At 41.0% G+C, this 13280-nt stretch overlaps 1 protein-coding gene across 1 annotated transcript; it reads left to right on the top strand.

The window, feature by feature from the left end:
- Positions 1–4717: 4717 nt before the first annotated feature.
- On the top strand, positions 4718–9329 carry zgc:153115 (uncharacterized protein LOC768186 homolog). Its single transcript, XM_036597369.1, has 2 exons — positions 4718–5528; positions 9040–9329. Exons 1-2 carry the CDS (start codon positions 5024–5026, stop codon positions 9264–9266), a joined length of 732 nt encoding a protein of 243 aa, XP_036453262.1. The 5' UTR covers positions 4718–5023; the 3' UTR covers positions 9267–9329.
- Positions 9330–13280: the final 3951 nt, after the last annotated feature.

Below are 13280 nucleotides of genomic sequence, written 5' to 3'. Positions count from 1 at the left end.
GGGACACACTACTCATATAATACATCTCCTAGGGAAAAATCTTATCTAACAATACCACTAATGTGCAAAATATCCCCTGGTATTCAGGGGGTCTCATGTTGGGTGGCTACTTCAGCGTTGACCGGCTGCTGACTCGCTCGCCATAGTGGCTTCAATGGCAGCAAAATGTTTGGTTTAAAATTCTTCTGTTGGAAATTCTCTTTTCTAGTTTGGTAACTGACATACTACTGTTCCAAGTTCTCCATTTGTGGATAATGGCTCTCGCTGTGGTTCACTGGAGTCACAGAGCCTCAGCAAGGGCTTTGTAACCCTTTCCAGTCCGGTAGATTTCAATGACTTTGTTTCGCCTCTGTATTTGAATCTCTTTAGAACATGGCATCATGTGCTGCTGTCTGTGAAAACAGTTCATCACTGCATCCACAAATGCAAGTTAAAACTCTACTATACAAATAAGAATAAGGATCCAGAAATACTGCCACCTTCTCTGGGCCCAAGCTTATTTAGAACGGACTGAGGGGAAGTGGAAAAGTGTCCTGTGGTCTGATGAATCCACAAATGAATTTTTTTTGGAAATCATGGACACTGTGTCCTCCTGGCTAAAGACCACTCAACTTGTTATCAGTGCACAGTTCAAAAGCCAGTATTAATGATGGTATAAAGGTGCATTAGTGCACATGGCATGGGTGACTTTCACCATTAATGCTGAACAATATATACATGTTTTGGCAACATATGCTGCCATCCAGACGACATCTTTTTCAGGGAAGGCCTTGATTATTTCAGCAAGACAATGTAAAACCATCTTCTGCATGTATTACAACAGCATTGCTCCTTGTACAATTACTTCATGTTGTAACAAATAAATTAACTAGTTTTATTCAACCTATATAAATATTTTGAATGAATATTTGTCCTTTAACCAAAGTAGATTTTTGAGTTGATTAAAACTAGTAAAATGAAGTAATTTTTTTAGGTTTAACTGAGAAGCCATTTTTTTACAGTGTGTGCACCTACTCATGCTATTTAACCTTCTACTGCATACATTAGGAGAGCAATTTAAAAAAATCAATTCACTTTTCTTGCATAATATGGACCTGATTATTACATTCACAATTTTTTTAAATAATAATGTGCGTAGTGGTCCAATTGGTGTATGCTGCCTTGAGGCAACATTATGCAACAATGGGTTGAAATGATATAGATCATTGTTCCCTGAAGTGGTGAGACCTTCACTAAATCCATTCCACTGTTGCGCAATGTAGTTTCTAGGCAACAAACATATTTCTGCAAATTCGCATAACTAAAAAATGATACTGAATGTTACAAAAGAGGTTTAAAAGTGCCCACTAAAAGACAGTATGACCAGATACATGCTTGTCTTTTGACTTTCTTAAACTCTGCCCTTTTTTAACCCTATGTTGTTGTTAAATACGTATAATGTTATTGTAAACTGAGAACAACGTTTGTTGCCCTGAGGCAACATTGTGCAACAGAGAGTTAAAACCATTTACTTCCTTTAGATTTAAACGATAATGTCCATTCAGCTTTTATGTCATGGAACAACTCAATCTTCTGGCGCCATCTGCTGCTCTGCTGGATCAAAACAGATTAGGCTTCACAGAACATTTTGTAGAAAATGTGTATGGGTGAATTTCTTTAATGACACTGAAAGCTGCAGAAATGCGTGCATATCTGTACAGGAAAACTGCTTACAGCTGTCCTGCAATGCGACAGCACAGTAAGAGTGCTTTTAACTCAATGTATTTGGCACAGAACCACTGTGTGTTTGCACTATTATTATTGCACAGCTTCACTCTTTTGCAGAGCTGTTTATAATGTCAGCACATATTCTCTGTATATAGTGTCTCATATGGTTAAGGCAGTTTAGCTCTATAGAAGAGCTTCTCATTTCCTATTTCCTTTCTCACCAAGCATTTCCTCAAATTAATTTTATTTGTTTATTTGTTTGTTTATTGACATATACTGTGATTACTATTGTTGTATATTTCCACTGGTTTCCCTGTTTCTACGCTCATTGTCCATTTTATCAGCTCCACTGACCATACAGGAGCACTTTGTAGTTCTACAGTTACAGACTGTAGTCCATCTGTTTCTCTGCTTACTTTGTTACCCTGCTCTTTAATGGTCAGGACCCCCACAGGACCCCCACAGAGCAGGTATTATTTGCATGGTGGATCATTCTCAGCACTGCAGTAACACTGATGTGGTGGTGGTGTGTTAGTGTGTGTTGCGCTGGTACGAGTGGATCAGACACAGCAGTGATGCTGGGGCCACTTAAGCATGAAATGGTTCATTGTTCTTCAGATTGATTGGGAATGTGTAGATTTTTGGTTCTATATAGAACCAAACAGGGTTGTAACAATAGAAAACCCCTTCTGGTGCTATATAGAACCATTTACAACGCAATCTGAAGAACCGTTTCAACATGCAAAGAACCATTTAAGCATGAAATGGTTCTACACAGAACTCATGGTAAAAACAGAACCATTTCCTTTACTAAAAAAAAACCTTGGTTCTATATTGAACCAAAAAGGGTTCTTCTACAGTTACAAGCTTGACATCATAACAACAGTTGAACCCTTTTGAAGCTATATAAAACCAACAATATACACATTCTCTATCAATCTGAAGAACGATTTCACCATTCAAAGAACCATTTAAGCATGAAATGGTTCTATATAGAACTCATACTTCTAAACAGAGCCATTCGCTTTAACTAAAGAACCTTTGAATAACCATCTCTTTTAAGTGTGTATAACTTCCTATACATACACACTTAAAAAGATGGCAATTCAATGGTTCTGTAGTAAAGAACATGGTTCTATATAGAACCATGAACACTCAAATAACCATTTGCATGATTAATGGTTCTTTGCATGGTGAAATCGTTCTTCAGATTGATGGAGGATGTGTTGTGTATGGTTCCATATATAACCTTGTTGAAAAGGGTCCTATATAGCACTAAAAAGGGTTCCTCTATTGTTATAAGCTTGACATTGTCACAATAACAGAACCGTTTTTGGTGTTATATAGAACCATTTTCCAATTGGTTCTGTGTAGAACCATGTACAACACAATCTGAAGAACTATTTCACCATGCAAAGAACCATTTAAGCATGAAATGGTTCTACACAGAACTCATGGTAAAAACAGAAACATTTCCTTTACTAAAACACTGGTTCTATTTTGAACCAAAACGGGTTCTTCTATAGTTACAAGCTGGACATCATAACAACAGTTAAACCATTTTTTTTGCTAGATAGAACCAACAATATACACATTCTCTATCAATCTAAATAATGATTTCACTATGCACAGAACCATTTAAGCATGGTTCTAAATAGAACCATTCGCTTTACTGAAGAACCCTTGAATAACCATACACATTTAAAAAGATGGCTATTGAAGGGTTCTTTAGTAAGGAAAATGGTTCTATATAGAACCATGAACCCTCAAAGAACCATTTGCATGACTAATCATTCTTTGCATGGTGAAATGGTTCTTCAGATTGATGGAGAATGTGTTGTATATGATTCCATATAGAACCATTTTGAAAATCTATATAGCACTAAAAAGGTTCTTCTATAGTTACAAGCTACACCCTACGACCCTTTTTTGGTGCTATCTATATAGAACCTTTTTCTTATATATATATATATATATATATATATATATATATATATATATACAGTAATTGTGGTGATTTCCTAGGCCAAACAAACAAATGGAAAATCTTGAGTCTGGCCTGTGGAGGAGGGGCTCGGGCCTCTATACAGTTGGTGACCTCATTTATGGACAGTGGGACATTTTGTTTCCTCCGCTGCATCCCCCCCATTTCTGAGCGGATGGCACTGGCTCTGAAAATGAACAGCACATGTAGACCACAAATGGAGATCTCAATCAAAACATGGGTGGCAGTTGCTTTGAGAGAACCAGGCTTGGACTAAACAAGCAGAACGGGAGATTTGAGGAGGCCATAGCCGGACGTCCTGTCCCATCCCACTCTAAACTTTATGGGTGGGAGTGGGGAGCGGGATAGTGGCCAACTAGACCCCCCTCCCCTTCTTCTTCTTCTTCTTCACCACCCCACCCCCCACCATATGGGCGTTCACTCAGGGTCCCAGGCCCAAAAAAGCACGCTAATACGACTTATAGACCTATGGTCGGTTCCATGTAGAGCTGCGTTTACTTCCAGCTTACAGACTGAAAAAAGTGATGAGATATTCAGGTAACGGAAACATGAAAAATAGCCTCTTTTCTCATCCTCATTTCGCTGCCGACAAAAATATAGTCGAACATAATGTCAATATTTCTAATATCGAAACATATCGAGTACAACACATGGCGAGGCGGTAGAAAAAAAGCATATTAAAAAAAAAAAACGAGTATTTACTTTCGCAATGCTATCGTTTCGATACACGCCCACGCCGCGCTCGACGTCATCCGCTGCGTGGCGTTGGGCTACTTTTTACACACCCGTTTTCCGACAAACCCCGTCTCGTCCTGCGCTGCGATTGGCTAGCCGCGTCAGACTGCTTGTGAACAGGATCTGCTAGCCAATCCCAGCGCAGTTGGCCGGATGCAGCTGGCCAATCGTAGCGCATGAGTGGGCGGGACATTTAGGAATACGGGTGTGAACAGAGGGAAAAAATAATGAGTCCGTCTTACAAGAGAGAGGGGGCGTGGTTTTCACCGGCTTTCGCGCAGACACAATGAAACGAGGGGCAATGTAGGACACCACGTTGGGGCTCGGAGCACAATATAAGCCGGTGGTTTTGTTTATTTTATTTTTTACGTTTCATTTGAGCTTTTGTATGATCCATTTTGTGCACCGTGGTCGTGTTTAGCGCATTTATAGAGTTACCTAAGTGTATTCGCGAAGGCTGAGGAGGAAGGAAACGAGGCTGAGGATCAGTATCGTGGGGAGACTGGTAGAACAGCGTGATCTCGATCCGCAAAACAGGTTCAGAACAATAAAGTAAGTTACAAAAACACAAAAAAAATGTCGATGTTCGCGTACTCGGATTATCTCGCGGCTGAGTGCCTGGTGTCGATATCCAGCGGGCCGGTCCTCCACCGACCCAGGCCGGCGGCCACGCAGGCCCCTCCTCAGGGCCCTCCACCCGGGGAGCTGGACGGGTCGAGCGAGGACAGGGAGGTCCGCGAAACCCTCCGGCTGGAGGGATCCAGCATAGCCACGGTGGCCCAGGTGCTGACGGATCTACACGGGAAACTGCGGCCCGTGTCCGCCTACTCGGAGAGCAGCAACTCGTCGTGCGGGGAGAGCGGCTACACCACGCTTTCCGACCCGGCCACCCCCACCGCGACCCCAACCATGACCCCCTCGGCCACCCCGGTCCCCCAGCAGCAGCAGCAGCACATGTGGGGTGGAGGAGGAGGAGGGGCGCCCCGGTCCCCCACCAAGCGTCACCCGTGTACCTTCGACGGCTGCGACAGGGTGTACGGCAAATCCTCCCACCTGAAGGCGCACATCAGGACCCACACAGGTATAAAGGCTAACGGCTACGTTAGCGCTTTAGCTCCAACGCGAACAACAAAAGAGTGGAAAATACGATACCGGTGTCCGGTTAACGACCAGTTAGCGGCGCTAGCTAACCCAGCTAACTTCTCCAACTTCGTTTTCTGAAAAGTGTGATCTTTTAAACGACGAGAAATTCGGTTGTTGACGTGCTAGTGAGAACATTGAGTGTTTTCATGTTGATTTTATTCCTCCTGTTATTATTGTTGTGGAAAATGTGCGAGGCTTCCAGTTCGAATTTGCCCGTTCTGCCTTAAATGGTGCAGCATTTACACTGCTATACTCCTGCACCGTTTAAGGTGGAACGGGAAAAATCGGACAAGAAGTCACGAGCATGTAACGTTAGGCATAACTGAAACTGTACAAACTGTCCCACTTTTTCAGAACTGATGAATATATTAGGTTGGCTCTCAAATAAGGCTAAAAAGCTGTTGGGGCCGTGATTGAAGAGGTATCTAGGGATTTTTAGAAAAAAAGGCAGATTTAAAACACTGAAGACTTTTAAACACTTTAAAATCGTAACCCTGTCTTTCAGTAGTAAGTTAGTTACTCACTAATTATCATACGTTACACAACGAGGCTGAAGTCACCGTCTTATTCGAATTTTCCGGTCCACCTTAAACGGCGCGGCAGTTACAGTCTGGCGCATGTAGCTTACACCGCTGCTGCCGGGACACTGCTGCACCATTTAAGGTGGAACGTTTAATTCGAATTTAAAAACTCCAGCCTGGTCCTTACCTTTAGGGTTCATGGATGGCTAAGCCTTATTGTTCATGGAAATTCTCGACAGTAGTGCCATACTATTTTACTAAGAAGACGTTTTTGTAGAAAAGGGGGAGTAAATGTAGTCGTTATTGAACGATTTTTAAGCAACTTAATGCATTAAAACGTCGTTATTTGTGTGTGGCGCTCTGACAGAGAGAACTTGGTAACGTTAGCTAAGGCTAACTTTGTAGTAACGGCCGTTTGTTGACTGTTGTTGTCATGGACTCTTCTTACCCCGCTCACAGTCCAGACATCCACCTTTATATCGAAATAAGATCGATTTGTATAATAAAAGGACAATTTTAGCCATTATGAGGCTGTTGCGAACTAAAAAAAGGGGGTAAGACTCCCGACCGAGGCTCCTGAACAAAGACATTTATGAACAAAGGGAAGGAGAAGTGAGGGAGGACCGAAATTGTGACTGGCGTTCAGATTTGCATATGAAGCTCAGGCTCGGCCCTGGGGTGGTGCTGCCCAGGCAGCACATGTTCGCCTCTGAGCTCACTTTGTCTTCGGTTCTAACTTGTTTGGTTGGGGGGTAAAAAGGTGTGGAGACAAATGAACTTATTATAATTATTTATTTATTTATTTAAATTTGGCCCAGTGTTAGTTATAGTACCTCCTTCTGTTCCATTTCCTTTTACCTCAGCCATCTGCTGAACACTTAAAGAGGAATTGCACCATTTTTTCAAAATTTCTGCGTAATTCAGTTTTTGTAATGTAAACAGTCATTCAGAGTGGTTTGATTTGAAGTGGTTCATTTGCCGAGAAACGTACCGATTTAGATTTCTTTACAGTGGTGGTGATGGGAACCAGGGGTCACGATGTCTGCAACACAAATACAGCCATTTTATTTACTATCCAAAACCACCAGTGAGTCTCTACAATGAATCATTTTACGTCAAACCACTCTGAATGACTTTACATCACAACGATGGAATTCTGCAAAAAAAAAATAAAAAATCAGTGGAATTCCCCTTTAAGAGGTATTAAACTGTTCAGACGTCTGGTTCCTATCACCACCACTGTGAATAGTTGACTAAGTATGTTTGCCTAGAACAGCGCACTTGACGGCAAACCACTCTGACTTTCTTTGGTTACATCTTGATTATTTAATTATAAATACGTTTTGAAAAATAAGTGTAATTTCCCCTTTTAAATGAGTTTTTCTTCATATTTATTTGTGCATAAGTAAATCGTCAAGAGGTAAACAGTCATTCAGAGTCGTTTGATGTGAAACGTGCTGTTCTAGTAAAACTAAACTAGTTCACAGTGGTGATCGTAGGAACCAGACATCCAAAGCCCCTAAAAGCTATTAGATGAAGTGGTTATAAATGCGTAGTCTGATACCGGGGACATTTTTGACATGAGCTTTTGGGCTAAAATTTTTTTTTTTTTTAACCCATTCATAGTGGAGAGGTACATTTAAGGCAATATAGTACCCAGTTGTTACCAAAGAAAACATAGTTTTATTAATTTCATTATCAACATTTACATAATAAGCTTTATTATGAAATAAAGACCAGACCACTCTGAATTTTCGGAAAACAGGTGGGATTCCCCTTTAAGGTAGTTATTTGGAGGGCTCTTTGTTCTGTCTAATTATAGTAATTTAAGGTGACTGTATAATCTTGTTAAAACATTTCTAGTCTTATTCAGGGGGCTTCATCTGTTAGTTCTGTTGTCCGTAGTGTACTGCGGTATATTGTCAGCTGCTGGTGTCCTATATTAATACTGCAGGAATTTCTGTTGGGTTTCTATAAGTGTCTTACAGTAAATTCAGACAGTTAATATATTTTACTAGAGGATAATACAGAGGCCTTATAGTTTACTCTGAAACAGGTTACAGAGATATTATACAGAGGCAGAAATGAGCTTTTAGCATAGTATTAATATGGATTTTTTTTGTTAGAGTTGGGGATGGAATATGTGTTTAAAGTTGTAGTTCAGCACAACAACATTGAGATGGACACTTTACCCCCTACCCCAAATGTGGTTAATCAGCCAAAGATATACTGTTAGCTATAAAAACTGGCAAAATCACTGACAAAATTCAGGATTCAAGTTAGCTGCTACTACCGTGGAAGCCCATTTCCGCCCAGCTGAGGAGGAAAAAACTCTCGTTCTCTGTTTCTGGCAGCAGTATCTCAAAATTTGTATTCAAAATATTGACTTAGCATCTTGAATAATGAATTTCTTTTTTAAATAGTGACTTAATATCTCAAAACAATGACTTAATATATTGAAATAATTATTTTCACAAAATATTGACATGCTATGTCTAAGTGGGCACAAAGTATCTCATAATAATGACTATTTATCTTGAAATCATTACTTATTTAGTTACTAATAACTCATAATTTGGACCAAGTATCTGAAAATGTTGAGAAAATAAGTTATTATAATTGGTGGATTTTTAGTTTCTGTTATTGTTTCGCTATATTAGCCTCGTAGCTCCAGTTCAAAACTGAAGAAACAAGCTTGAGATGTCAAACATGTCTACGTTAGCTGTTTTTAACAGCTATATTTAGAGTAAGGGGGAAAACTTGAATAAATTAGTGTTTTTACCACAATGTTGCTATGAGGAACATTATTAGTATTACTGTGTTAGCTTTAAATGCTGAAACATGACTCTTAAATATAATGAAATTTGAAAAACAGCCCTGTGTTGGTAAGGAATGACTAGATGTTTTCCTCTCCACTCTGTGTTGCAGGCGAGAGGCCATTTCCCTGCACCTGGGTCGGCTGTGAGAAGAAATTCGCCCGGTCCGACGAACTCGCCCGCCACCTGCGCACGCACACGGGCGAGAAGCGCTTCCAGTGCCCGTTGTGCGACAAGCGCTTCATGCGCAGCGACCACCTGATCAAGCACGCCCGCCGCCACCCCGACTTCCAGCCCTCCATGATCAGCCGTAAGGGCTCGGGGCAAGGGTCAGCCTAGGCCTGAGGGTCATCGATCGGCGTGGAGTCTCAGCGAGCCAGCGCTGTGGTCCATTATACATCTCCTCCAGCTTTCCTTCCAGACCTCGGTCGGACCCCTTTGTCCTACGATACGACCACTTTTTTTCTTTTTATCTGCCCTTCTAGCTACCTGAGAGGTATTTCACAAAGCAGAATAGCTCTTCACATTGAGCTTACAGAGAAATTCTGCTTTGTGAAGTACTTCTGCGTTTGATCACACACCATGATCCTCACTCTCATGATTTTGGGAGAAGCTCCGCATCGTCGTCCACAAGAATCCTCCCAAACCACCCGGCGACAAAGTTCCTTTGCCCTTCGGAGAACAACGACCATCTGCCTCAACACATTCCTCTTCGAGTCTGTAGACTGTAGAAACTCAAGCATGATTGACGAGTGATGTCGAATCGGTTGCTTTGCGTCTAGAGGACGAAGCGGTTCAGCTGATGATGCGTAGGCCTCTAAGCACAACACTCTACTTCTTCGAAGCAGTGAAGCTGTTCAAAGCCAACGAAATGGCAGCACAATCCTTCACAACGTCTGGTTTAGTTGCATCACTCATCAGCCACGTTTGAGCTTCATAAAAAGTCACCCAATTTTTTTTTATTTATGGTTTATTTATGATGTTAGGCCACTGTTAAATGGACACTTTTGCTATGTCATTCCAGACATCTTGCACATCACACTCACACTGTCTTTTCTCACTATGCCTGTCATGACCAGAACAGCTGGTAACGGGGTTGACATTAGCAGGCATTCACTGGTGCTCGGTTTCTCTCAGTCTTTCCATCACAGCAGTCGGACTGATTTATCGAATTATTGTGTAAGATGTAATCGTCGGGTAATACTTGTAACATAGTCGTTAAGATACACTGAACTTGCGTCATCTTTCAAATCATGCATTCTCGTGGTTGGTTTACATTTGACTAAGCCGCTGAGCTTTACAGAGCCCAGCGATGCATGTTTTCTCACTTTCTATTGATGTGACGAGACAGCTAGATGAAGAAAAAGACGATGGGAAGCGAAAGCTTAGAAAAATGTTTCATTCGGGTAGAAATATAGCCTGTAATGTGTGGGGAAACATCATATTTTGTGCTATTTTTGCGGTCTTTAATGTTGTAATAAGTTATTCTTTTAATTTGCAATTACTTATATTGGCAATTTACATATGCATATATATATAAATATATATATTTCCCAGTAGAGTTCACACTGAAGTTCCATGGAAACGGTTCAGTGTCCTGTTTTTTTTAGGTCATTTGCATATTGCTTTTTCATATAGAGCAGTTTTTTTTTTTTTTTTTTTATAATTTATCCTTGAAATAGCCTCACATTTAGACATGTAGGGTCATGTCTGATAGTGTTGCAAATGGCTTGTGTCTGTGTGCGTGTAAGCGTGTGTGTGTGTGTATATATATCTATGCTAAAGCTTCTACTGTAGGGATGTTATATAAATGACCTGGAGTGATGCCTGTTGGGTTGTAGACCTTATATTAGGGGACACAGAGCATATACAGTACTGTGCAGAAGTCACCCTTCATTTAATTGATTGAATTTTAATTAATTGCCATTCAGAATACAAGTTATTCATTGTTTAGCATCAAGGGGGGAAAAAAAGAACACACATACAGAAAACAGAAGCCTCAAGCATGAAATATCAAAGTGATCAGTATTTAGTGTCTCCTCTACCTTTATTATGGTTTCCATTCTTTCCACTCACTTTCAGGATATTTTTCCGCACCTCCAGTTCAAGTCCAGTCTTAGAAGTTGGTTGCACTTTCTGCTTACAATCCAAGTAATCAAACACATTCAGTGATGTTAAGGTCTGGACTCTGGGGCGGTCAGTTCATTGTCCTGAGAACACCAGCAGCTTCTTTTCTTTCCCTTTAACATCTTTTTGACAGCAGTTCCAGTTTTGGAAACTCCTGTTTTTTCACTTTTGTTTTCTCTTTCTCCCTTCGTATGCATGTGGATCTTACCTGATCTCAGAAATGTCCAGAAAAATAAATAACATGAACATAATGACCTTTTTTGGGGAAATGAAATAAACGAAGAGTGGTCTCTGACCTTTGCACAGTCCTGTATTTGCTCTAATGGATAGGCTAGTGCTGCTTGCCTGCTCGCTCGCTTGTTTGTTTGTGTGCGCACGTATGCGAGTCTCGCGTCTGTATGTATGTACGTAGCAGAGAGAACGGAAAGAGGTCTCTCTCAAAACTGTCCCGCAAGCGGACGTCTCACATCTATCTCAGCGAACAATATATAACACATCAGGAATCTCAGAAAGCCTTAATCCTATCCAACTTCTTTTGCACCATTGTTAACAGTTGTACATTTTTCTACAGGTGATGTTTACCGCAAGGCATGTTTGTTTTTTTGGTTCCATTTTTTTTTCCTCAACTAAAGAAAATACACATATGCAATATTGCACTTTTCTTATAGGTGTTGATGATGGTATTTGTCTGCTAGTGTGATGGGCAACACTGTATAAAATGTATTTCTACGGAAAAAAAAAAGAAAAGAACACTGTGGAATTGGAAAGACCTGTCACAATAAACCCAATGCTTTAGTCTCTGTATGCACATATTTCCAAGTGCTTGGACAAGTGCGAGAAAGGACAAAAAAAAAGAAAAGAATGGACTTGTTTGAGAATTATTCATTTCTGTTTTTATATAAAATAGTTTTTTCTTCTTCTTCTGTTTTTGCTCAAGTTGAACTAATTCCAGGTACAGAAGCTTTGCCTTTCAAAAAGGCCTCCATTCCCAGTAGATCGGCCTAAGTGGGTTTCGTCTACTGAGTCTCTTCAACGTCTTCCCCTCTGCACCCAAGCAAAAATCTTACTTTGTAATACAGTCCTTTGATGGTTTATATATTCTGACATGGATACAAACCTCATATCATGCAATACGCCCTGCTGAACAGGTGGCTGCTGGCAGTTATCTGAGGAGCAGTGGCTTCAAGTTTTAAACAAGCAAGAAATCAAATGGAGTCTGTTTTTGTAGTTTTCTCAATAGTAACGGTAGCGTTTTTCCTCAATAGGTGTCTTGTAAATCAAAAACGATCCTCCTACGAGTCGTGTGGGTTTCTTTTTTGCCTCATTAAGTTTTGTTCTTCTCTGTAACGTGTCAGACCTTTTGGTTGGAGTCGTCTTTGGATCTGTTGTACTGCTCTTGGCAAACGCGTTCCGCCATCAATAGCGCACTGTGTGTAGGCCGCCACGGCCTCGTATCTCTTTCTGGACGAGTCAAGGCCGCTGCGCCGCTGCGTCACCGGAGTCCAACTCTTACAAAGCCTCCTTTTTGCTGTGGAATCAAACTCTGCATTTGATATCCCTCCTACGTCCAGCCGATCCACAGTTCCACAGACGCTCAACCAGTAAATGCCACCACAGAAAACAAGAGTCTGCTAATTCTTTTTTTTTTTTCCTTGTCTTCATTTTTTTTTGTCTATGCCTTGCATTTTCTTTATTTTTTTGTATTTTGAAAAGCATCACTGCTGTGTGCTGTGTGTTAGTGCTCGGATGTGAAGGAAGCACTTCGTGCAGAAGCGCCAATGCCGCTATTAACCAACAGGCGCTACCTAGCATTATGCACATAGGATCATGCTAGCTGCGTTCGCCTTTCTGGATGAAGTGTTTCTTCGAGGAACTGTAGTGGCCTGTGAAGTATGCACAGCAGTGCCCTTCTAGGTAGTTTAGAATCAAGTCCACACGAGTGGCATAGCTTAGCTGTAATACTAGCCAAGACCGCTAGTATACTGTAGGGGTTTGGGGGGGGGGTTTATAATGCTGCATCATTCACGGTGCCCAAGGTCACTTATGTCTGTACATCGAACCCGTATGAATTCTGTGTGTTTGGATCACAGTTGATGCAAGAGTGGAAATTTTGTGGAGAGGGAATGTTAACCTTTAAAGCTGCCTTCTTGCTTGGTGTTAATACAATCTTGGCCTTGTCCAACCTCAAGCTTATTTTTAATCGTTTTTCATTACACACTAAACTTA

The sequence above is a fragment of the Colossoma macropomum genome, unplaced genomic scaffold (assembly GCF_904425465.1).
Source record: "Colossoma macropomum unplaced genomic scaffold, Colossoma_macropomum, whole genome shotgun sequence".
Taxonomy (NCBI): Eukaryota; Metazoa; Chordata; class Actinopteri; order Characiformes; family Serrasalmidae; genus Colossoma; species Colossoma macropomum.
Note: the sequence above shows the minus strand (reverse complement) of the source record. Positions and strands in the feature narration are given on the sequence as shown.

What these genes read in the sequence shown, in the direction of transcription:
- zgc:153115 (XM_036597369.1), top strand. Translation starts at nt 5,024, where the DNA reads ATGTCGATGTTCGCGTACTCGGATTATCTCGCGGCTGAGTGCCTGGTG. An exon ending in GCACATCAGGACCCACACAG is followed by an intron (nt 5,529 to 9,039) that starts GTATAAAGGCTA and finishes TCTGTGTTGCAG; the next exon opens with GCGAGAGGCCATTTCCCTGC.